Source organism: Archocentrus centrarchus, chromosome 24 (assembly GCF_007364275.1).
Source record: "Archocentrus centrarchus isolate MPI-CPG fArcCen1 chromosome 24, fArcCen1, whole genome shotgun sequence".
In the NCBI taxonomy this organism is placed as follows: domain Eukaryota; kingdom Metazoa; phylum Chordata; class Actinopteri; order Cichliformes; family Cichlidae; genus Archocentrus; species Archocentrus centrarchus.
In genome coordinates, this window is record NC_044369.1 from 2,558,702 (window position 1) to 2,584,689 (window position 25,988).

Consider the following 25,988-nt stretch of genomic DNA (forward strand, 5'->3'; position numbering starts at 1 on the left):
ATACAAAGTGACAGCCAGCAGCTGGTTATCATAGCTCAAACACAAAAACAAAATGTGAAAATGAGGGAAAAACCCAAACATGTGGCTGTTGATTGCTTCAACAGTACTTACAGTACCTCAGGAAGTTACAGCACATAAAACCACAATTAGCTGTGTTTTTTACTTTGCTTTTTGTGCTCTGTTTTTGCTGATAAGCTGTTCTCACACGTGCACAGCAGCGCTGAACTTTTGCATGTGAGAACTCGTTGGCCTTTGACCTGCCAGCTCTGTAGTTCAGTCTCTGTGATGCTGGATTGTGCTAATGTGAGAACATAGCAGGTAACTGTCAGATGGTTTCATGATGAGTGAATGGATGTCATGTTTCCAGCCCAGTCTAACCGTAAAACTTGTGTTAGACTGAGTATGGATACCTGTTTGCAGAGCGCGCTGGCTTCAGCTTCATGTCTGCCTCACACTGTCAGCCTGAGGTGGAGGTGGAGGTGGAGTAGTGTCTCTACGGTAGTGCAGAAGATGGAGCTGACGTTTTATTGTTTCTGGACTGTTTGCAGGTAAACCCCGACCTGTCTCTATGCCTGTGGAGTCATTTTCAGGTGTGTCTGACCCGCTCTCCAGGCCTAGTGCTCAGGGAAGGAAAGGTAAGCCAGACGCAGCGAGCGCCTATAATCTGACCGTTATCAGTAACAGCCGTCTGTCCGCCTCATTAAAAGGCAAGGACAAACTGCAGCAGGATGGGCTGCGTGCTTTGAATTTTTACCTGGTTGAACATTAACCCCGAGAGCTGCCGCTGCATCGGCACAACTCATTTTACTGTAAGCTCGGTCTGACTGTTAAGAGCACTTCACCTTGATGAATGAGCTGCACGTTGGCAGTTTGACCAAGATAACAGGCAGCTAATGAATGGTTAAATAAAGACACATGAAGAGGTGCACTGTTTTCCACTGACGCCAAACATGAGGCCAACAGTAGAGTGCAGTTTACACACTGCTGCGTGAACCTGTGAGCGGCTGGTTGTGTTTTGTGTCGAGTCATCCTAAAATGTTCGGTGCGAGTCTGCCTCAGTTTAATTCGAACGGTATTATACTGTCTGGTTTATTATGGTTGATTTATTTATTTATTTTATTTCCATGAAGATCACTTGATAAATGAATCAGGAACATCTAAGCTCGTCTGTTCCTTCAGACAGAACCAAAAATGAGCTGAGTGAAGTTCCTGCATTCATGGGAGAAAAGAAACATGTGACGAATGAAACGGGAACGACAGACAGGAATTAGATTTGTCTAAGCTCATCTGTTCCTTTGATTAAAGGTCTATTTTATTCTACAACTTTACAAGTCAGCTGTTACTTTAAGCTGTTTTGTATGAATCAGCAGGGAGCGTGGAAGCTCGTTTAGGGGGTAGGACCTGCTGATTATGCCCTTTAACTCACACATAAGTCCAGCATCTAGGATTGCTTCCTTTCATCTGTGCAAAATTGCCAAAATTAGGAACATGAAATCCATCGTTTGGAGACCTTACACCTAAATCCTGGAACATCTGAATAACTTGTTGCTCTCCTGTCATCTCCCAAACAGGTAAGAACATCCTGCACAGGTATCAGAGTAACGAGGGCATCAGCATCATCACAGAGGAGGAGCCGTGTTTCCCTCTGCCGTACCGAGGTCACCCGTCTGTCCGCGGCATCGACCACATCAGGGGCAGTCAGTGCTTCATCAGCGCCGACCTGCACAACAGCGCCACCATACCTTACCAGGAAGTGGGGTCCAAAAAGTCTTCTGCCTCCACCTCCGCTGCGGTCTCTCCTGCTAAGGGTGTAGCCAAACAGTCCACGTCGCTGCTCGGCGGCTGGCTGGCTCGACTCAAGCTTCTCAGCCACTGAGGAGGAAAAGCTGTGTTTGAATTTTCCACCTTCATTCTGCTTTGCAATGTCTAAGAATCTGCTTCATGGCCCTCATGAAACAAGGCAACACATTTTATAACCGGTAAACCAGCAGAGCGTGGACTGTTGGTGCTAACTGACGTTAAGAGAGAGGAATTTGTCTTCAAATCTATCACCACAGCAAAGGAAACAAATCAGGAATGTCATAGTGTGCTTTTTCCACTTAATGAACCTTATACTGGAATCTACTGATCACTCATCACTTTAATTTTTTTTGTTTGATATGTCTGTTATGGAAGATTGGAAGATTTCCAAGCTGTCAAGGAACCTTTGACAAAGCCAAGCTGAAAACGACTCAAGAAAAACAGGAACTGTCAGCAGAGAAAAAACAAAACATTGCTGCCATTACAGCTTTTTTTAAAATTCAGAAATGAAAGTTAAATCTACACTTTTGAAATGGCTGCTTTCATCATTTGGCAAAATTATCTGCAGATATATGGATGCTTAAAGGATTAGTTCACCCCAGAATTCAAATGTTGATATTTTCCCTCTAACCTGTAGCGCTGTTTGTTCATCCAGATAGCTGTTTTTGTGAGCTGGAGAGCTCTCTGCCTTTTAGTGTATATTACAGAACTAAATGGCACCTGACTTGTGTTCAAAGAAAAAAAAAAGGTTTAAAAACACTTTCCAGAAATTATGGCCCAGTTACTCAAAGGAAAAAACAAACCTCGTTATGAGCAGGAACTATTTTCTTTCCACTGTCTACATCCACCAGCCAAACGACAGGCGCAGCTAGCTAACTGCAGCTCAGCCAACGGAGATTCAGTTCAGTAATGTTTTGCTCTGCTGTAAGCTTCATGACGGGGGGGGGGGGGGGTGACGTTTGGTTAAAAAGAAAATGGTTTCTACTCAAACTGCTCAGAACAATATTTTTGGGGTTTATTTTAGAATTTTTTTTTATTTATTTATTTATTTTTGTCAAGATTTCTGGGAAAGTGACATCAGTGCTGAATTTTTCAGGTGTATTTTTTGGCACTTTGAGCAGCACGTCACATCTGTAGAACTTGACCGCTCAAACCAGAAGAGTCTGAACAGATAAACAGCCTGAGGTTAGATGTGGAGATCTGATTTTGGGGTGAACTGTCCCTTTAATAGACTGATCTTCCTCACTTACTGATGTTAAAGTTTTCAAATGTAAGCTCTGTTGTGCTCAAGAAAAGGGCCAAAGATTATCTTAAGAAATCTTTTATATTTGAGGTTTTTAATCATGAAAAACCTTCTGAAGGCGTTCCTCAGGGAACCATTTTGGATCCCCTGCTGATTTGATCACTTTTAAGTTTTCTAAATGACTTTTTGAACTCTGTTTCTGGGTCATGAATGTTTGGTGCCTTTTTACTACGGAAACATTATGCAAAAGCTATGAAGCTGCTACAGTGACTAATCACAGAAACTGGGCAATATGCTTTGTTTTTGGTTTTTTTTCTGTATCTCTGGACTTTTTTTTTTTTTTTACTGTAATTCTTTGGATGGTAACAGCTAAAAATGAAAACAGCTCAACTGTTATTCATAGTTTGAGCTGACTAACAGAAGTGAGTTTTTTCTGTCTTAGTGCACAGTACTACAGAAGTGCCTGAAAACCCAACTAACAGAAGCTGAAGTCTCTCATTTAAGGTGATTAAATGTATTACATCATGTTGTCAATGGAACGTATTTTTAACCTTCTCATGACCAACTCTGCAGTCATGGAACTGGCTTAAGTTTCTCAAAGTAAGAAAACTGGACCTTCTCTGCAATAATTTTCAGCCTTTTTGGAGTGACGCATCCCACTGTTAGAGTTCTGGACCATAACGTTTACCCACTGGGTTTGAAAGGAGGCTGAAAGAGGATGAACTGAGGGGCAGCACCAAGGCCCGGTATCAGATAAATAAGGATTCTTTTGAACTGTGAATCATGCAAAGCGACTCCAGTAGAGTCCAAGAATAAAAATATGGAGTTTAGAAGAGTTGGTCCCGTTTTTGATCTGGTTAGTGTGGAAATGTTTCTAATTTTATTAAATTTAAAACAATGTTCAGCATTGCTTTTCTTAACACTGAAAATTTTAACGTTTTTACCTGCTGGACATCTAAATTCAAGAAAGAAAAAAAAATATTTTGGGGCTTTTGTCTCTTAAGAAATCTGAAATGTCAGCCTGATGATTATGGCAGCCTCACTCTGCTGAAGATGAAGCTGGTTTTTGTTTTCAGTAGATTTCTGTTTTGTTTTTACAAACGTTATGACAAGAATTATTATAGATTCAGAAACGTTAGAGATGCAACGCCTTCAGGTTTGAGACTCCTGGTGTATTTCTAGTAAAAACACCCTTTTTGAGCCATTAGTGCCTCTTGTCTTCAGATTTATTTCTTTTTGGTTTGTATGCACAAAACTGTTTGTAAATATGTTTCATCTTTTTGTAAAAAACAAACTTTTTTTTTGCATTTTTATCAAATAAAGAGAACTTTAAAAAGAATACATATATGACTTTAACAATGTTAGAAATGTATATGAATCTTTTCAGGATGTGAAAGTGTTTTAGCAGAGGGAACATGACAAATACGAACAGTGAAATGATTATCGGGCAGTTTATCAGTATGAGGTTATGATTTCAGGAAGCAGTTCTAAAGCTACTCTAACTGAAAAATATGCTGTATTGTTTGTGATGAATGTACGTTTAATTCTTTGTTCTTAAAACACAAACTAGAAAGAAAACTTGAACCCTGACAACAGCTGACTCAGTAAATATATTAGGAAACCGAGACTGATATAAACATTGCAGCATCGTATCGTGGCTCCAACTTCTCGTGCTGTGAAAGCTGTGATGTTTAAAGATTATTCAGGTAATAAATGAACTGGAAGCATAGCACGGTAGTAGGATTTATTTCTGTTCATGATCAGGCCGGTGGTAAAAAGTTTTCTGTTATTCTTTGCTCAGTTATTCTTTAGAGTCAAACAGCTGCCCCAAAAAAATCCAAATATGAACTGAACTGTGGTTTTGGTAGTTTGTTGGAGGACTGTATCATGTTGCCCTGTTAAAGATTTCATAGATTTAAATACATTTTAAATAAATCTCAAACCTACAGTTGAGTTTATGCTAAAAACTGCTGCTCTTTGTCATTTGGCAGATTTGTCTGCAGGAAGCTGCCAGAAGTTTCAGGTATAATTTAAAAAGCTGAAAATGATCACTTTCTTAACTCAAGTATTTCAGACTTTTTTTTTTTTAATTACTTCACTCAAATATATATATTTTAATAAAAGTTTTTTGCAGGTTTAATGTTACTACAATGAAAAACTTTGTGAAGGTGTCCCTCAGGGAACCTTTTTGGATCCACTGATGTTTAAATCTGTGGTCCTCAAGTTTTCTTTAGACTTTCTAACTTTTCTAAAGAGTATTTATAGTTCACTTTGGTTGCCTTCATATGAACAAAACATTATGCAAGTGGTATAAAAGATTTTCAGCGTGTAAAGTAGCTAGCACAGCACCTGTGTGCAGTTTCCTGGAAAATCTGCAACGTGTAACTTTTAAAAGCAAACATGAATCTCTTTATTTAAGAAAATATAACGTTAAATGAACAGAGAAAACACAGTGGCTTCATTCTGAACACTCACAGGTTTTTACTGCTACAGCTTTACTTGGCGTGGTATCATAAAGAGCTTCTGGTAGCTAAAGTTAGCAAACGCTGGTTTCCCTTCCACTCACTCTTACCAAAGTACGGCGTCTTTAAAGGGGACCTGTTTGGCTTTTTCATGCTTGCTGTCACATCTCCTGTTCCAGTGCTGGATGTTCAGATTAATGTTGTTGATGGTGCACACATGGTCATGTCAGGCACAAGGAATTAAATATAAACTCCATTTCTAACCACAAAACCTAAAGATTAAACTGAGGATTTAATCAAAGAAACCACCAAGGAAATATCAGCTACCTAAAAAGAATACAATCTCTAAATGAACTCAACCAACACTCTAAACACAGGAATCCAAACTCGATTAGAAATAAAGTAAAACTAAGAACAATGAAACCCAGATCCCAAATATTAAGAATTCAAAAACTTGGGGTCCATGACAGGATTAAAATACAGAGGTGACTTAACTGAAGTAAATATGTGTCTCATTTTTTGTTCGTGTTTGATTATAAAAGAATTGTAGGACGTGTGAGGTTCCAGCTGTTGTGGACGTCTGAGAAGTGTTGATGTAGTGAGGGTGTCTACAAAGGGGGCTGAGCTAACCCTGTTTAAGATAAATGTGGATTATTATGAACTCTGAACCAGGTAAAGCTGTTTTAGTGGAGAGATCCCCTTTAAAGCGGCTGAAGAGAAGCAGGGATGTATATATATATATGTTTGTTATGCTGTAATGACCACTTTTGGCCACAGTGGCTGTTTAATAACAATAAAATTTCAGACTGAAGTTCACGTGTTTGCTGTTGAGGGGGTCTGATTTGTAAAGTTGTCATTTTGCCAAACTTCATGTATGATAATCTCAATCTGCTCGGTGTTAAACTTCTCATTCTTCATTCATGTAAATCTGAATGGTCCCGTTTCAGAGCGCTGCAGTTTGTTGCCTCTGTAATGCTTTTATTTGTGGAAAAATAAAGTGCAATTTATTTTGAAATTTTGCATTTAGTGAATTTTTTTAAGTTACTTAAAAAGCTGCATGTGAAGGTTGATGCTACACTGATTTAAAAGTGCTTTTTGAGCTGTGTATTTCATCTGTAATAGGAAATTGGATGGGACCTCCCAGAGTCTGGATGGTGGGGATAGTGAAGATCGAGATGGAGGCTTGGATGGAGCACTGAGTGACTTTGGTAAGGTGCAGTTGGTGAGGAGGGGGGTTGCACAAATAAAGGGAGAATGACAGGTAAGTGGTGAGATTCAAAAGAGACATATCGTGCAACATTTTGTTGTGTACTTTGTGTAGCAGTGCAGAAAATGTAAATGTATTCTGTCCCGGTGCTGCGTAGATATCTTGATATTCTTTTTGGGTCGTATTTTTCACTCTGTTCAGTTTTCTCTATTCTCTGTTTCGTTTTCTTTCTGTTTCGAACCCCCCCCCTCTTCGACGTGCTTGTTTCTCTGCTCTAAGACGCACCTCAGAACAGGTGTAACAGAGGCGTCTGTGGAGCTGCAGTAACGAGGAATTCAGACCAAAGCATTGCAGCTCTACTTTATATAGACCACAATGAATGATTTACATATGAAAAGCAAGGATTTAAAGCACGATATGTGCCCTTTAAAGTATGCAGAGTGGAGGCTGATTGGCTTGAAGAAGGCGGGCAGAAAGATGATTGGACTAGAGCAAAGATGACTGTGTGGAAAATGGAAGTGATGTGAGGATAAACTTGCAGCCCGAGAAAGCAGACGAGTGATTGCAGCTCTTCCTTATTGAACCTATGCAAAACACTTGACTGGATATAACAAAAACTTTTTATTTTTTAGGTACATTCATTATGACAAAATCATTTAAGCCGTGGTGCTCGTTCCCTGTTCTGTGTTTTGTGTTCTTGTGCTTTTCAAAAGTAGCTTTGCATGATTCAGAGTTCTTTTATTACCCTTATTGAACTTCCCGTCACTTCATCCTCAGTCAAACACACTGTTTTAGTTTGAATATTTCCATATTCTAGTTTGAACATTTCTTTGACCTCAGTGGAAAATGTCTTGAGGTCAAAGTGGGTTTTGGAGCCGCAGTTCTCAGCTTTCAGACAGTCTGATTGCTTTTACTGCTGACGTGTTTCTGCTGTAGTGAAACAGCAAGTTGGTTTATGCAGTTTATATAAAATGGAATCACTGGTGAAGAAGAAGAAGACATCATCTAGATGAGAACAGATGTTGCTCTCAGACCTGTATATACCTTTTTGTGTTGATGGTACCTTTTCCAGATGTGCTTTTCATGCATTTCCTCTAATGCACCCCCCATAGGGTGCCCAGAGATGCAGGCTCTTGAACTGATTATGAGCTGGATGGTGCCTCCCCTCTTTAGCCCAGAGGACGCAGCATCCATGTGCCTAAAAGAAATTCAAATTTTGATTTCTTTGACCTCAGAACAGTTTTCCACTTTGCCTGATTGCATTTTAAATGAGCTTTGTCCCGGAGAGGACAGCAGTGTTTCTGGATCATGGTCACATATGGCTTCGTTGCATGATGGAGCTTAAACCTGCATCTGTGGGTGGCACATCCCTCTGTGAGCTTTGCTCACAGAGGGATTTCTGGAAGTGTTCCTGAGCCCATGCAGTGATTTCCATGACAGAATCAGGCCTGTTTTTACTGCCCGGGGGACCGAAGCTCACAGGATCTTTGCTTTTGTCCCTGCAGATGCAGATTTCTCCAAATTCTCTCAATCTTTTGACGACATTTTCTACTATGGACGATGAGATCTTCACAAGTTTACATTGAAGAATATTATTCTGAAATTGTTCCACAATCAGTAGAGACTGTGTTTTTGCAGGTTGGTGAACCTCTGCCTCTCTAAGATGCTCTTTTTATACCCAGTCATGTTACTGAGCTGTTGCCAATTAACCTGATTAGTTGCAAAATGTTCCTCCAGTCGTTTCTTTTTAGTGCCGCTTACTTTTCTCGCCTGTTATTCCCAACATCCCAACGTTTTTGGAATTGGGGTTGTATTATGGCTGCCATACCTGGGTCCCCACTCAGAAACCTTCACAAGAAAACCTGAGATGTTAGGACTAGCCCCTCCCACTGACGTCATACAGAGACATGGGGAGAAAAAAAATGATCAACTGTCTTTGGCCCTGTTTCTTATGAACAGCCACCATTTAAACAGTGGATATATGACAGAAAACACAGAAAGGCAACAGCAGGTCCACTTCAGTCTAAGTGCTAAAGTTAATCACTTAAATATTTAACAAATAACAACGAGTGAATTTTACTGTTTGAGAGCATTTTCATCACATTTTGCTGTGCTGTACAACAGTTTCATCACCTAAATGAATCCTTCAGTTTATGACCTTTAAGAGCAAGCATGGAGCTTTAAAAGGCTAACAGCGCCATCAAGTGGACCCTGTAGTAAACTGCAGTTTGAACTTGCGCTATAAACTCTTACTCAACCCTGCGGCCCTGCAGCAGACGGGCCCGGGTGTTTCTTTATAACATTTCACACGTTTTCTGTAATATCTGGATATATCTGTAATATTTGTGGCAAGCAAATCACCGGAGCTAAAATATGCAGAGCGATCAAACCAGCATCCATGAACACATTTCAGTGTAGCTGACAGTAAAGACGAGCTTTCAGCTTTAGTTTCTGCTACAAAAAAGCCTGAATGTTACAGCCTGTCTGCTGGGTTTGGATGTAAGAGGCAAATGGTGTGAGATACTGAAAGCTGATGTCTCCCCTGTAACAACGCAGCACTGCATGAATTTGCCCAATCAGCTGAAAATAAGTTATATTTTCTCCCCGACTAACGGGAAGTTCCTGAGAGGCAGGCGAGGGCACAAAGATCACGAAGAGCAGCGAAACAGGAAGGACGCTGCGGAGTCAGAGTGATGTGTTTATGTAGAGCGTGAGTGTGATTTTGTGACTTTGTGGTCTGCTGCTGTGTTAACATATAAATTCTCACATGCAGCACACGCTTCAGTTCCTCCTCTGCTGAGCGTCTGTCTGCAGGAAACACATTACACTGCCGGACAGCCAGCCTGCAGGTAAGAGCTCTTCTTTCTGTCAGGTTTTAGTTCCCCTCTCTTACATTTGGTGTATTTGCAGAAACCTTAGAGAGGTGTGTGTAAAGTCATGACTAATAAGACCACAAACATCTGCACAGTCTTGTGCAATTAGAGGGGGTTTCTTTTTGAAGTGGGGGCAAAAGTGGTTTTACAGTGTACAAGAAAAACTAAAAGGCTTAAAATGTGCACCATTAAGCAGATGAAAAACACAAAGTTATGCAATATCTTTAACACTGCAACGATGATGTGCTTAAAAATACAGAAGCCAAATGTTATGATAACATCTATTATTTTTTGCTGTTTTGGAGCTCTCAGTCAGATCACATGATCTTTACTGACACATGCAAACACACTTTCCCTTCAGAAACTTTAGATTCAGTTCAGCTGCATTCACGCAGCACCCGATCACAGTCGTCTCTTTATATTGTAAAATAAAGAGCCTACAAAATTAGAGGAAGCACAGTCCTCTCTGAGCAGCACTTGGTGACGGTGGGGAAGAAGAAGCTCCTTTTAAAAGGAAGAGAGCTCCAGTAGAACCAGGCTGAGGGAGGGGCAGCCGCCTGCTGTGGCTGGTTGTAGGGTGAGGCGAAAAAGAAGACAGAAAAGAGGAGAAACAGATAGATATAAATAGCAGCTAATTTTTAGTTACGCATTGTTTCTTATAAATGCATGGGGAGTGAAATGAGGGGAAGGGGAAAGAAGCATCATGGGAAGTCCCCCAAACATGTAGACCACATGTTGAACCGTTAAACTGGAACACAACACCCACAGTGCTGGTATATGTTGAACTTTGGTAGACAGAGCGCTGCATCACAAGATATTTATACTGATGGAAGCAAATTATGAGCAAATTATTTTCTGCTGTGTTTTTAGACTGACAGCCCTGCAGATGTGGGGCCTGTACTCATATCCTCATATTCAGGATATCTTTGCCTTATCTGGGTTCGCACAGGTGACACACATCACACAGGCTTACACATAAAAACAGAACTCAAACAAGGAAGTCAGCTCAGCTTACTCGCAGGGTCAGGAAATATAAGGTGTCCTGTTTTAGCATCATGCATTAAGGCGCACTAACAATAACACTGTTGTAAACTTACAGAAAAAGAAAGACTCTGTGTTTCCCAGTGATGCTAATTAAGGAAAGACAAAGACTGCCTCTAAAACCTGCAGACCCTCCTGCACACCAAGAGCTGAAAGGTGCAGAAGTGAGTGGACAGGAGGCTGAGATATGGTGTGTATTACTCTGCTGCATGAGTTTCCAGCCAAGGGAGAAGTGAAAGGTTAAGCCTGAAGTTACGTCATTAAATGCTGCCTCACGGTGCAGACACTTGGCTGCCCCTCCCTGTCCTGTCCTATTTCTGTGAATAGGTTAATATTTGTGGACTGGACTCCCACGTTGTGTTAAATGTGAGCACATAACCTCATTTCCTGCCCTGTTCTGTTTGCGTGAGAGGCTCGAACCTGCGGGTCTCTGGCCCGTGCTGTCTGGCGGCGCCCGTCTTTGCCGTTTATGTTTTGTAAGTTTAGGTTGAATAAATTATTTTCTGCTTCAGCAAACGTCCTCGTCACATCGCTCGAGCCCGTTTGTGACGAACGGTGGCTCATCAGAGATCTTCAGGCCTGAGTGTGGGTGATTATTGAAACCACTTTGTCTCGTGGTTTATTAGGCCCGAGCCTCCCGAAGGGATCGGCGAGGAGCCTATTGTATTCGCTCGCGCGAAAAACGAAAAAGGGTCAAAGTCGAGCGCAACGGACCCTCAAACAAGGTAGGTCAGGTCGAACGCTTCTCGAAAACGTACATATGGGGGTGAATGGAGCAGCCCATAATTGTAATCGTTAGCATCATGAGCTAGCTTGCGCGATGAAATTGGGTCAATGACGAGCGCGTTGCGCTCGTCATTGACCATGGACCTCACGACAACGTGGGTCGTGTCGACACGTTTCCGAAAACGTATATATGAAGGTGACTGGATTGGCGCATTATTGGAATCGTTGGCGTTCTTCATTATTTTTCTTTATTATTATTCTTTAAGAGGCGTGTGCAACATCGCGTGGAGATCTGGGGCAGTGCCATTGGATTGGCAGACCGGGGTGGTGGTCCCCATCTTTAAGAAGGGAGACCGGAGGGTGTGCTCCAACTTTCGGGGGATCAGCCTCCCCGGTAAGGTCTATGCCAGGGTGCTGGAAAGGAGGGTGCGTCCGTTAGTCGAACCTCGGATTCAGGAGGAACAATGCGGTTTTCGTCCTGGTCGTGGAACGCTGGACCAGCTCTTTATCCTCTCAAGGATATTCGAGTGTGCGTGGGAGTTTGCCCAACCAGTCTACATGTGCTTTGTGGACTTGGAGAAGGCATTCGACCGTGTTCCTCGGGGTGTTCTTTGGGAGGTTCTGCGGGAGTATGGGGTGTCTGGCCCATTGTTGCGGGCCATTCAGTCCTTGTACAACCACAGTGAGAGCTTGGTCCGTATAGCCGGTAATAAGTCGGATTTGTTTCCTGTGGGTGTTGGACTCCGTCAGGGCTGCCCTTTGTCACCGATTCTGTTCATAATTTTTATGGACAGAATTTCTAGGCGTAGCCAGGTGGCAGAAGGCTTCTTCCTTGGTGGCCTCAGAGTCTCATCTCTGCTTTTTGCAGATGATGCGGTTCTGTTGGCTTCATCAGGGGGGGGCCTCCAGCTCGCAGTGGAACGGTTCGCAGCCGAGTGTGAAGCGGCTGGCATGAGAATCAGCACCTCTAAGTCTGAGGCCATGGTCCTCAGCCGGAAAAGGGTGGAGGGTCATCTCCGGCTCAGGAACGAGTTCTTGCCTCAAGTGGAGGAGTTTAAGTATCTCGGGGTCTTGTTCACGAGTGATGGGAGAAGGGAACGGGAGATCGACAGGCGGATCGGGGCTGCTTCTGCAGTGATGCGGACGCTGCACCGGTCCGTCGTGGTGAAGAGGGAGCTTAGCGTAAAAGCGAAGCTCTCGATTTACCGGTCGATCTACGTTCCTACCCTCACCTATGGTCACGAGCTTTGGGTAGTGACCGAAAGAATAAGATCGCGAATACAAGCGGCAGAAATGAGTTTCCTTCGAAGGGTGGCTGGCCTCTCCCTTAGAGATAAGGTGAGGAGTGCGGCCATCCGGGAGGGGCTCGGAGTAGAGCCGCTGCTCCTCCACATCGAAAGGAGCCAGTTGAGGTGGCTCGGGCATCTGATTAGGATGCCTCCTGGCCGCCTCCTGGGTGAGGTGTTCCGGGCATGTCCCACCGGGAAGAGGCCCCATGGTAGACCCAGGACACGCTGGAGAGATTATGTATCTCGGCTGGCCTGGGAACGCCTTGGGGTCCCTCCGGATGAGCTGGAGGAGGTGGCTGGGGAGAGGGAAGCTTGGGCTTCTCTGCTTAGGCTTCTGCCCCCGCGACCCGGCCCCGGATAAGCGGAAGAAAATGGATGGATGGATGGATTATTCTTTAAGAGTAAATTATCGCTTATTTGACCCCCTTAACATATACGAAAACTCACCAATTTTTGCATACAAGTCAGGTCTGCTGAAAAATTTTGTTTTTTATTGGTGCCATTAAAAAACTCACAAAAGTGGCAAAACAGCGCCCCCTAGAAATTTCAAATTTTGCATTCCTATGAGAGGGTCGAAAAAAAAGTTGGTCGTAGAACCACCAAATTCGAGTCAGACAGAGACCATATGAAGACTGACAAAAAATTACATTATGAAGTTGCCGCCTGACAAACAGGAAGTCGGCCATCTTGGACTGAACTTTGACCTTTGCCCATTCAGCATTTTTGCACACCTCGTACTTTAATTAACTTGTCCTAGGGCATTAAACCGACTAGCACCAAAATCGCTCAGAATCATCTTCACAAGTGGGGCATCAAAAGTTTTATAGAATATTCAACGGTGTTGCCATGGCAACCGCATAAATTTGCCCTTTTTGTCTCGCGCCGCAAAATTGTTTCGCCATTCGTTCGCACAATCTTTGGCCGATCAGCCTCAAATTTTTATCACTTATGTACTGAACCAGCCTGAACCCACAATTAGGGAATCAAGTTTCTACGTGCAATAGCGCCCCCTACAGAAGCAAACAAAAGTTTGTATGGAGGTCCAGAATTTTAGTTTCACTAAAATGCATGAAAATTTGTGTCAACATTCTTGACGTCATCCTGATCAAAAAAGCCAATCACACCCATGCTCTATTTTCTAACACGTTGCCATGGCGGAGCCCAAAATGCCCCATTTTATTCTAATGGGAAAAAGCGAAAAATCCCCCATACTAAAGTTTCTGCTTAGTTTGCCCAAAATACATTAATTTTGGTACACAGATTGCTGATGTCAACCTGATCAAAAAAGTCAATCACACCTATGTCATATTTTGGACACTGTTCCCATGACGATGCCAAAACTGCCCCATTTTATCCCTATGGGAAAAAATGTGAAATTTCTGCGATGCAAAAATGACCCTTGCTTTCTCAAAAATGCATACAAATGTTTTAAATTTGGTACACGCATTCTCCACATCTCCCTGAACATAAAACCTACAGGTGGAAATACTGTAATGTGTAAGGCGTTGCCATGGCGATGCCCAGAATATGGCATCTTTTTCCTTGAGTTAGCCAATTCATCCATTTCAAAATTTCACATGTAGCAGCCAAAAAAACGGCTAAAACTGGCACGGCCGGAAAAGCATGGTTCAAATCGGCACCAGCGCTTGGGCGGCGGCCGGCGAGGGCCTATTATCGCTGCTTGCAGCTTTAATTAAAAGTTAAATTGCTTTTTTGGGGGGGTCAAGCTTAGCGTTTTGTTTGGTTATTTGGAGCTATTATTGAGTGAAGTTTGGTTGATGTGGGAAGAGAGCAGCATCAGTTCCCATTTTTGCTCTCTTCACATCCTCGTTTGTTCTCTTTCATGACCGCATAAACGCGTGGGTCAGGGGTTCCTCTGAGTGAGCTTTCTGTGCTGATGGAGTCGGTGAGTACCCATCATGCACATCTGTCTGAAAACGAGTGTTGGGATCATTTTGGGCGGATTAACTGGGACTTTGTATTTGTTTATTAAATACATGTTATGGTTCTGAGTCAATTTAACCAGTGATCTGAGGTTTTTGGACTTGATGGTTAATTATTCTTTATAATCTCTGGTTTGTTTAGTTTTTGTAATATATTATTGACTGTGCACATAGTAATATTGAGCCTTCACAGATGCCGTAGTTCTGGTTCTGCTCACGCGCGCTCTGGTTACGTTCTGTTTTTATGTTTTCATCATGTTTCCATGTTTCCATCATGTTAGCAGTCATCAATAAAAACCAAGTTATCAGCTCTGAGACGAGACCCTTTGTTGCCACAACACACGACAGTTTTCATTTTTCCTTCATGTATTCTCAAGTGTGTTTAGTTTTGTCTCAGTTCCCAGAAGCTTTGGTCTTGTTCCCCTCGTGTTCCTTCCTCTTGTGTTAAGTTTATCCGTGTGTCTGTGTCCTCACTTCCTGTTTTATTCTTGCTGTTTGTGTCTTTTGTGCGTTGCTTTCAGTTTTGCTTCCTGTGTCTTGTCTCCCGTCACCTGTCTCATCCTTCCCAGCTGTCTCCATTTCCCATAATCACCCTCCCCCCGTGTCAGAGCATCAGTTTATGTTTCCCAGATTCAGCGCCTCCTAACGTGTTTCTTGGTTGTAGATTTCTGTAAGTTTTTAGTTTTCAGGTTATGTTTCATGCGTCTCAGAACCTGCCATCAACCAGTAACCAACCAGCTCACTTTTAGTTCACCTCTGGCTGCCTTCATGTCCTGCGTTGGGGTCCTTACTCCTTCAGAATGTAACAATACACAGTTATCCTTTTCAAGGAAAGCACTTTAATCTTTATCTTCGTGGTATTTAGGATGTGAACTTGCTTGAATACAGTATAACTAGCACATATTTTTGGTAGCACAAGATTGGGCTCATCATCAATGACTTAGAGCTGTTATAGACATGTTCCAGTTGAGTAATTCACTCTACAGACATCATCATCATTCAAAACCCACCAAATATCTCACACTGTCACCACAAATCGCTGATAGACCTTTGGGGGAGGGGGGGCTAAACTAGTAAACCTCAACATGTAAGGGATGATAAGAGTCCACAATGATGCTCTGCACCTTTGAGGTGACCCTCATTTCACGGCGATGCAGGAGGTCATCATGTGATCAAACTGCACAGTTTGTCCTTTTTGTTCAGTTTGCTTTAAAACCAGAGAGAAAGAAAATGAACGTTTAGAAAAAAGGAAGGAAGCGCTGCGTTTCTCTGACAGATGCTTTTCAGTGGGGTCGGCAGAAGTCCAATATCAAAAACCCAGGGGGTCTGATAAATATCATGTGGTACGAGTATAACGACCCAGGTGATCTGTCTTCAGTGACATTTTGAGATTACTTGCAAGTACATGCAGCAGCTTTAAGTTCTCATCAGAGATCCTGATAAATGTAATTTTTTTTTAATCTGAAGACAGAGCGCCTTGGTTGTTCTCTGTGGTTATTCTTGTACCACGAGTTATCTATCAAGACTTCCTGAATTTTGTTTTTACAGAAAATAAAAAGGCAGATATCATCAAAATAGTCAGAAAAGCTGCAAAATGCTGATTTTGTTCTAAAACTTATGTCAAAGCTGAATATCAGAGCGTGCAGGGAAGCCTGTAAATAGCGAGATGACGACAAAATGTTCAATTAATAAAAAGCTAAAGACACCTACACCAGCAGGGCATGAGTAAAAATCGCTGTCACGGTTCTCTGAGTGCATGTGAGGCCTCTAAGAGGCTTCATTGTTGGTCAGCTCCACCCCTGAAGATCTGAACCTCTAACCTGCCTTGCTCCCTCTCCTGCAGGGTTATCTGCAGCCATGAGTCGGCGGAGGATTTCAGTTAAAGACCTGGGAGTGGTGGACTGTGAGGGCTGGCTGCACCGCAAGAAGGAGAGCCGCAGCTTCCTGGGAAGCAGATGGAAGAGATACTGGTTTGTCCTGAAGGGGAGTTCTCTGTACTGGTACAGTGACAAGATGGTGAGCCACAGTTATCTCACAGCTATGCCCTTTAGCTCAAATAAAAGGCACCGGATTTCAATTGATGAGTTTGTTAGTGGCTCTGTCACTGTCACAGCACTGTTCAGTCTTCTATTTTAGTCCCAGTGACCTCTATCTAGCTATCTATCTATCTATCTATCTATCTATCTATCTATCTATCTATCTATCTATCTATCTATCTATCTATCTATCTATCTATCTATCTATCTATCTATCTATCTATCTATCTATCTGTCTATCTGTCTGTCTGTCTGTCTGTCTGTCTATCTATCTATCTATCTGTCTATCTGTCTGTCTGTCTGTCTGTCTGTCTGTCTATCTATCTATCTATCTATCTATCTATCTATCTATCTATCTATCTATCTATCTATGCCAAGTCACAACGAACATTCACCTCAATACGTTCTATAATGTGAGGTAACAGTCCAAAGAGGAAGAAACCTCCAGCAGAACCAGGCTGGGAGGGGGGGCAGTCATCTGCTGAGACCAGTTACTCAGTGCATCAGAAGAGTTATAAAAAAAATTACCTGAAATTATGAAGTGGGAAACAATCCATAGAAGCCAAAACTGTTTTTGAAGCACGCTGTGAACATGTGGGCATCTGTGGGGACTGACTCACTCTTCTTTAGCTTTTGTGTGACAGTGAAGAGTAAACAGGAAAGTGGGCACAAAGAGTGGGGAGGGGCATGCTGCCGTGGGTCAGACTCGAACCCAGGCCGCTGACTCTGCCCTGAGGCACTTGGTTACCTGCTGACTGACTTTTGAAGTGAACATTAGAGGAAGTGCAGGTTCAGCATCGGCTCCATTAGCAGCTCTGGAGGTTGCTGCTTGTGACATGTTCACAACTTTTGCATAAAATAATGTCAAATTTCTAAACCATGCCGTGTAAGTTTCTACTTCAGGGCAAGTAAAGGAATATCCCCCATGAAAAGAACCATTTCCTTTATGTGACAGTAAAGTCCTTTGTCTCTGTAAAGCTGTAAATTTAAATTAGCATAAAGCCAAACCACACTAAGAAACTAAGTAGGTCACAGTCCCACCAAACAGAGCACAGTCCAAAGCTGTGAGGTGAATGCACCCTGTGACTCTGACCACTGACTCTCTGCAGAGATCACACAGGAACCAGAGACACATTTCACTGCATTAAACTGTTTATAGATGAAGTGACTTTCTTTGGTCTGTTTCTCTTGAAAGTGTTTTTTAATAACCAAATACGGTGACTTCACTGACCTTGATTTTCTACATGAAGATGAAACATTAAAATGAATTAAGTCTTGTGTCCTTCAGTAACACTCTGCGGTTCAAAGTATTTTAAATGAGCGCCCTATGGAGGCTTAACCGTGTTTCTGAGGTGCTGTTGCTCCTCTCTGCAGGCTGAGAAAGCTGATGGATTCATCAACCTGTCGGGCTTCACCATCGAGCAGGCCAAAGCTTCCAGGAAGAAACAGTACATGTTTTTTTTTCTTTTTCCACTTAAACCACAAGGCTTACTCAGCTGTTTGTGCTCACACTGCTGCTGAAGGCGCCTTCGCACGCACTTTAACAAAGTCTGTGGTGAGACGTCCACTGCAAGACGTTTGAATCTGAGATCTTCACCCTATCAGCTGTTCAGTTCATACAGGAGGCTGATTTTAATTAAATTTATTATTAACTTGCTCTGTGTTGTGTTTTAGTGTCATAACAGCCAGTCATCCTCATGTAGTGACCATTATTATTAGTGCTGAGACCTACAAGGAAATGAATAAGTGAGTATGTTGCAACTTACTTTTATGTGTTTTTTTAAAAGTGGACCTGTTCTGTGTTTGCTGATTTTCTGCTGTGGAGTATATACTGTTACAGGGACGGATGATGTCATGATTGATATCTCTAACATGATCACCTTGGACAGAGCAACCCCCCCCCCCCCCCCCCCCCCCCCCCCCCCCCCCCCCACACACACACACACACACATACCAATCAAAAATTGGCTTAAAGGGGGAGGGGTTTCAGACCAAGGATGAAATGACCATGTATAAGATAAAGGAGGATTATTTTGAATGCTGAATCAAGCAAAGCTTCTCTATTAGAGTTCAGTAATAAAAACAAAATTAGGCCATCATGGTGGTTACATCCATGTTTATTGCCCCCGCAGTAAAGCACAGAGGTTCTCAGTGAACACTGGGATTAAGCCTCTTAGAGTCGTGGACTACAATTAAATAAAGAATAATTTTGAACTGTGAATCATGCAAAGCTGCATGGAGCTGGAAATGAGCATAACAGGTCCACTTTAAGGCTTTATACCAGCAGAAAGTGTCAAAGTAATCCACATAAGGCAGGAACTGTTGAAATTTTCCTCTCCTGACTTTAGTGACTTAGTTTTATATAAATCATTGGTGCAACATTTTGTAAATTCCCATTCTGAAGCACTGAGTTAATGACATTTGCACGCCAGCCAGTGATAGCTGAGAAAGTTTTCTCATCATTCTGTCACCAAAATAAAGTAATTTCCTCTTACTCTTTTTATCTCATCTTGCTTTTTGTTGAGTCACCGCAGTGCACTGCATTTAATGTTGTGTGTTATTTGCAGAGTTTAACGCAATGTGTGTGTGTGTGTGTTGCAGATGGATCAGTAAAATGACAGAAGCAGCTGAACTAAATGAGGCGTCCAACAGTGAAGGTGAGAGGGTTAAAAATAAGAATGATGATGATCCTCAGTTATAGTCAGAGGTTTACACACACTCATCATGGGCATGAATGTCATACAGATTTTGGGCTTTTAATGATTTCTTTGAACTGTTCTTTTCCTGGGATGTACTGATTGTACAGTATACATCAGTGTACTGTGTTTACTTCACATGTATTTTCCCCATTTCATACATTACTTTATATATTTGTCATTAATCTGTTGATCCACTCGTTTCCTTTACTCGCTGTCTAGTTATTTTCTGCTCTTGTTCCTTCTTTACACTCTCCATGTTTGCTTGTTTCTCTTATGTGTGTGCAGAGCGTTACAGCGAGGATAGCGATCGGGACGAAGAGGAGGGCACACCTTTTTGTTCTCTTGACCCTCAACTGGACTCAGTAGACTCCCAAAATGTAAGTAATTCCACATCAACATGAAATGCAAAGCAAAAATAGGTACTCAGTGCAATGTCCAATAAAATTAATCCAAATCCTTACAATAATTTTGCAGATGGCTCTTTTAATATGAGCCTTGGGGCAAAATGATCTTTGGGCTGCAGGATTTTAGCTGCAGTACCACAAATGACCACTGGGGAAGCACTGGCAGCAAAGGTGGGTCAGGCTCAACCAGAACAGAGGGGATCCTGTACATCAGGGGTGCCCAAACATACAATTTGGCCCTTTAAGTTACTTTTTTGACATTTCGCCTTCCCCTCCAATTAAGAGGGTTAAGCGAAATGTCAAAAAAGCAACTTAAAGGGCCAAATTGTATGTTATTTTTGACATCAATTCGCGGACCGGAAGTAGGGGGTGGGGCCAGAAGCGGCCCACGGGCCGAGTTTCGGCACCCCTGATGTACATGCTTGATCGGGTTAGGACGATGAGGTTGGATCGCTGCTGCACACAACACTGAATTACAAAATGGTAAAAACACAAGAAGCACTCACGAATCCGCGAGTACTGTTTATCAATTTGCATGCCGTCGTAACTATAGTGTGCATAAGCGAGTCACCCATTTTCAAGTATAAATAGTAAATGGACTAGTTCTTATATAGTGCTTTTCTACTCAGTCTGAGCACTCAAAGCACTTATACAGCATGTTTTACATTTACCCATGCACACCCATTCATACAAGCACTTCCATGATTAACTTAGCGCTTCAATTAACTAACATTCACACACATTCACACTCCAACGGTTGCGTCGTCTTGCCCAAGGATACATTGGCATGCAGCCTGGAGTAATCAGGAATCGAACCGCTGACGTTCCGATCAGTAGGTGATCTGCTTTACCTCCTGAGCTACAGCCACCCTACACAAGAACGCAAGCCGGTGCGTTTCTGAAACGCTCCCCGTTTCCAAAACACATCGTTTTCACTGTGTTGTCGTGTAAACGGGAGGCCGAAACGCATCAAAACGACACCGTTTTCATTTTGAAACGGTGTCGTGTAAACGGGGCCTAAGATCCCTTCCCATGTATTTCACACCTATTCACACTTTGACCCATATAACCTAACCCGCATGATGGCAGCCTCACAAAGAATTCACACCTCGGCACTGTGAGAACCAAGGTGTAATATTTTTGCAGGTTTAACAGACTTCCTTGCAGGCTTCAGACACAGAAGCGATGTCCACTTTAAAACGAGAAACAACCTTATGATCCTTTTCGCTGAAAACAACCTAAGTGTTGTTTCAAAGGCTGGTAATTTCCTTCCTTTATTAATGATTATTCGGACCCACACACACCGAGTGCTTCGACGGTAGAAAACCAGCCTAACGGTTCAAATTATGGCACGGGCTCCGGAACCCTGTTGGTGGGAAAGCTTTTGGAGCATCAGGAAACCAAAAATACAATAAAGAAGACCCAGAACTGCTGAGCAGCTAGAATCCTCTATCAGCATTCTTCTCCTAAAAGTCCAGCAGCTCCTGTTGTTAAAAGAAGAAGGAATGCTGCACAGTGGGAAACACGACCCTGTCCCAACATTTTTGTGATGTGTTGCTGCCATTGAATTCCTAACATTTTCCTAAAATGGTACATTTTTCTCAGTTTAAACATTTGATGTGTTTTCTGTTCTGTGGGTTAATGACATTGAAAATCATTGCATTTTATAGTGTCCCAGCTTTTTCAGTTTTACTACTGCTACAGTATAACGTCTACTTTATTTCAGTCGCTGGGCTGGAAGAACGTGAAAAATCTTCAGGGAATGTAGCCACTCATTTTGATTCAGTGGAGAATATAAAAACACGCTAAATGTTTATTGAAACCTGAAATTAATATAATAAAAATAACACTCTTTTAGAGGTGTAGTTACGCCAAATAACCTTAAAGTCTGACCGGGTGGTGCAGCGGTCAGCCGGGACCTTTCTGTGTGCAGTTATGTTCTTCCTGTGTCTGCGTGGGTTCTCTCCAGGTATTATGGCTTTCTCCCACAGTCCAAAGATACTAGGTTAGGTTAATAGGTGATTAGGAGCAGGGATAGGCTCCAGTCAGGGGGTAATTATAATTTTTAAGTAACTCAAGATATGTGTCTGTTTGCTCCACACAGTCTCTAAAACTTTGTCCTTTTTCACAGAGAAACTGTCTTCAGCCTCCCTGGGAGTCTGTATCCTGCACCTCACTCCCCACCGTCGCCACACCCATCACTGAAAGCAGAAATAGAACCACCTCGGCGGGAAGCACTTGGAGCAGAAACCGAAGAAGACGCCCAGTGTCTGATGGTGGCAGTCTGTCCTGGTTGGACCTCCCCGGGCAGGATGAAGGCAGCAGAGCACAGACTCCTCCTCTGATTCATGTCAAAGAAGAAAAAGAGGAGAGGACAGTCCAGGGTAAACACCTGTGGCCACACATCATTATCATGTTAGCTGCTGATGTTTGATTTACTGATTTTTTTTTTTTTTTTCCTGATTCCAGAGAATCCACCTGATGAGATGGAGAGCCTCTACAACCACCTGAAAGCAGCTAGCCTGTCTCCGACTGGACAGACCTGTCAGAGGGACTTCAGAGCATCGTTTATCCGGCGATGTAAGAATGAAAAAGTCAACGAAAAGGTTCACCTGCTCCGGATCCTCAAGAGCACATTAAAAGTGAGTCTGAAGTTTTGTCTTGAACTAAATGCCAAAAAAATTAAAGAGATCTCAGAGAGGCTAGGAGGACCAGTTTACTCAAGTACTGCAGCAGCACAGCAGCAAACTCTACGGCTGAAAAGTCAAAGTGCCATCAGGCGTCAGCTGATGGAGGAATCCAAACAGTCTATCAATTCCGCTAATGGCCACTTGAGGTTAGCTCCAAAAGTGAGTCAGTCCCTGTAGACTTCCATGTCAAAATGTCCAACTTCACAGCAGAAACGAACATGTTCAGAGCCTGATAAAAAACATTAAGTCCAACAGACAGTTAACTGATGTCACTGACCTGGACCTCTCCACCATCTTTGTGATGTTGGTGCCTTTTGGCCTGCTTAGCTACAACCGGAGTCAATGTGCATCCATAAACTGTACATCACATAGATTCAGATAAATAGTGCTGCGTAATACTAAGTAACAGACTAATAAAACACTAGACTTTTATTCAAGAAGACTAGTTCTGTGACTCCATTGTCCAGCCTGGTCATTCCCAGTGAAGAGCTTAACACTTTCAGCTCTGCCTTCTGCTGTTCTGTCAGCGCTGCTGTTGCCAAACCAAACGTCACAGCAGATCCCTCTACCATCTTGCAATCCTTCCCTTTCATGCCTGCTGTTATCCTTCTGTCACAAATCACCCCTGACGTTGTCTCAACTTACTCCACCCAGCCTGCACTCTCTTCTTCACCTCTCTTGTGCACTGTTCGTTGCTTTGGATGGTTGACCCCAGGTATTTAAACTCATCCACCTTCACTGCATCCACTCCTTGCAACTTCCACCTGTCTCCCTCTCATTCTCACACACGTATCCTGTCTTGCTTCTACTGACTTTTATTCCCCTTCTCTCCAGTGTATACCTCCACCTCTCCAGGCTCTGTTCCATCTGCTCCCTACTCTCACTACAGATCAGTGTCATTTGCAAACATCATAGTCCAACTCTTGCCTGACCATACAGGAGTTAGATAAAACATAAATGGGCATTAAAAGAAAATGCATAAGTACAAATACTTGAGTAAATATAAGAAATGCGTCAGTGGACTATGAAGTCACTGTATGTGTCCATTTCTCTCATGTCCTTCAGGCCAAAGAGTCAGAGATGCTGGCTTTGGAGCAAATCCTGAATGAACCGAATCTCACTGCGCTCACATACAGGGAGTGGAGAAAGTCCAACACCATCCTGCTGGAGGATATCGTGCAGAACAACCAGAGGGTGCCACAAAACTCCGCCGGGAGAGCATCTGAGATCTCAGACCTGCTCCGTACAGTAACGTTTTCAGATTTATGAAGTCTGACGGACATTGAAACATCACCCTGAAGTGAGAGGCTGGTTCATACGCTGGATCGAGTGACAAGTTTACTCGAGGTCACTGTTACCTTTTAAAATGTGTTTCATCTTACTTCGACCCCCAGCCTTATTCACTCCACAGACCGGGACATTTGCAGGTCTTTAACAAACACTGCTGATTTCAAGCAAAAACTTTCATTTAATTAACTTTGATTTTTAGTGGTCATTTTGCTTTGTTTGTGGTGGTATTTTTATATATAATTTATGTTTATATTATTTAAAAAGAGCCAACCCCGCCCCCCACCAAGTAGGTTGTGTAATTTTTTGTGTTTGTTTCTTTAGCAGGATTACTGCAAAGGTAATGGATTTGCATGATGTGTATAAATATTGTTCTTGATCCAGGAACATTTAGGAGGATTCTTTACAGCTGGCGAAACTTTTCATATTTAAATGGGTCAAATTTGGTAGACATTAACTTGATGTTGTAAATAAAATATCACAGCTGATCTGGATCCAGGAGCTGAGTTCACGCCTGGTGTTAAATGTGGTGCATCTCAATAATCAGCAGTGTTACTCTCAAAGTGTTGATGCTTCTGTTGTGTGACGAAGGCTAAAGCAGTGATTTTACAGTAGCTTATGAATTCTACCTCTCAACTAGTTCACTGCAGTGTCTGCTGGAGGAAAAAAATGCCGTTAAAGCAGATGCCAGGTTTGATCAAAGTGCATTTAAGGGTTACTACAAATCAGTTTGCATTGGTTTTCTCAGCATTAATTACTTTTTATGTCTAGGTATATGATGCTTTCTCCTCAGGACTCGTGCATGTTAAGTTTTTCTCCATCTGTGTGTAGCTATTGAATATAAATCAGTGGTGAGAACAGTAATCTTTTACTCCTTTTCCAGTGATACTTTAACTAAACTAGAACCATTTTCACACATTTCCACCAAAGGAAAGGACAGGTGCTGGTGCCAGAAAATTAAACATTCGGTTCTTAAACTGGTGTAAATGTGGGAACAGGTTCCCCAAAAGCCACATTTCCATTAGTATCTACTCAGCGCGGGTTGACTTGGCTTGGCACAGTCGTGTTGTGTTTCCATTGCAATTGAGGACCACCTCAGTGTGGGTGGAGTCGATATAGCAGAGCGGCCTGTAGTGTCTTGATGTAACTTGTATGCGGCTCACAACACAACAATGAATGACATAGAGGTAAGCTAACAGCTAATGCCAGTTTAATATCGTTATCATGCATAAGTCCCCCATGCAATGTTTTAATGGATGAAGGTTATCATTAAGTATAACTCTATACCACAAAGTGCCACCATACACGGACTTCCAGCAACAATTACCATAATAACACCACAGTAATACCCTATATTGGTTGTGAAGTGCAGTTTCTCAGCTTTCAGAAACTGAGTTTTTCTGATAGGACAAACGGTCGCGTCATTACGGTAATTCAAAGTTCCTTTGATCAGCCGCCTCAGGCTCAGCGTTAACCAGCTGTTTGGCATGTAGGGGCAGGTAACGGTGCTTCAGCAGCGATCACCCGGCAGTATAGGGTTATAAATATGTATGCTGGGTGTGTTTCAGATGGCTCTCATGTTGCAAAACTACCGCTGCAAACTCAGTCTGGGGATTCAACCGGTGCTTCGAGTGTCTCCATTGTCTTGCTGTCGGGTTTTAAAAATAGGACACACTATTCTGGTGAAGGAGTTGCTCTCATGATGACACTCCCTGACCAATCAGTGGCATGCTGTTCTACCACGTCACATTTTTGGATCGCTTGGAACCCTGGCTGCGAGTACTAAAAAAAAAAAAGTACCTTTTACCAGGTACTAATGGAAACACCTTCAAACTGCGTCGAGTCAATCTGAGTAGATACTAATGGAAACGTGGTTAAAGAACTGGTACTAAACTCAGGCTGGATTAATGTAAACAGGTTTTAGTATCTCTCATCAGGTAATATTTTTTGCTGTATTTTATTGTAAATTAAGCAGTAAAACCATTTAAACCTGCTCATTTTGTTGAGTCATTGTTTCATGTTCACTCTGAAGGAACCAAATCCCTGAGAGTTTATGAAGCTCCAGCAAAAACCTCCCAGGTTTGGTCTCTAGCTGTCACCAAATTAAATACAACCCAGTTATTTTAAACTTTAATGACCATCATGATAATAAAGTGCCAATTATAGATTCCAGTGTATGATTGATGGCTACAAGAAAATCTACCTTCTACCTGTCTATAGTCTTGTTTTTTAAAAAATACCAGTTTAGATAGAACAGATAAGATGGTATTTCTTGATTTCAGCTGTAC

The 25,988-nt window shown here is 42.4% G+C and overlaps 1 protein-coding gene across 1 annotated transcript in view; it reads left to right on the forward strand.

Annotated features, from left to right (window-relative positions):
* Positions 1-25,132, forward strand: part of LOC115774583 (connector enhancer of kinase suppressor of ras 3-like) — a 60,635-nt gene extending 35,503 nt beyond the window's left edge. The window contains exons 12-21 of the mRNA XM_030721936.1: positions 549-635; positions 1,572-1,868; positions 16,428-16,600; positions 17,995-18,068; positions 18,295-18,366; positions 19,222-19,277; positions 19,605-19,696; positions 21,855-22,107; positions 22,193-22,365; positions 23,479-25,132. Of these exons, the coding sequence (XP_030577796.1) occupies positions 549-635; positions 1,572-1,868; positions 16,428-16,600; positions 17,995-18,068; positions 18,295-18,366; positions 19,222-19,277; positions 19,605-19,696; positions 21,855-22,107; positions 22,193-22,365; positions 23,479-23,682 (1,481 nt within the window). The 3' untranslated portion in view covers positions 23,683-25,132. The remainder of the gene's footprint in view (positions 1-548; positions 636-1,571; positions 1,869-16,427; positions 16,601-17,994; positions 18,069-18,294; positions 18,367-19,221; positions 19,278-19,604; positions 19,697-21,854; positions 22,108-22,192; positions 22,366-23,478) is intronic.
* The last annotated feature ends 856 nt before the right edge of the window (positions 25,133-25,988 follow it).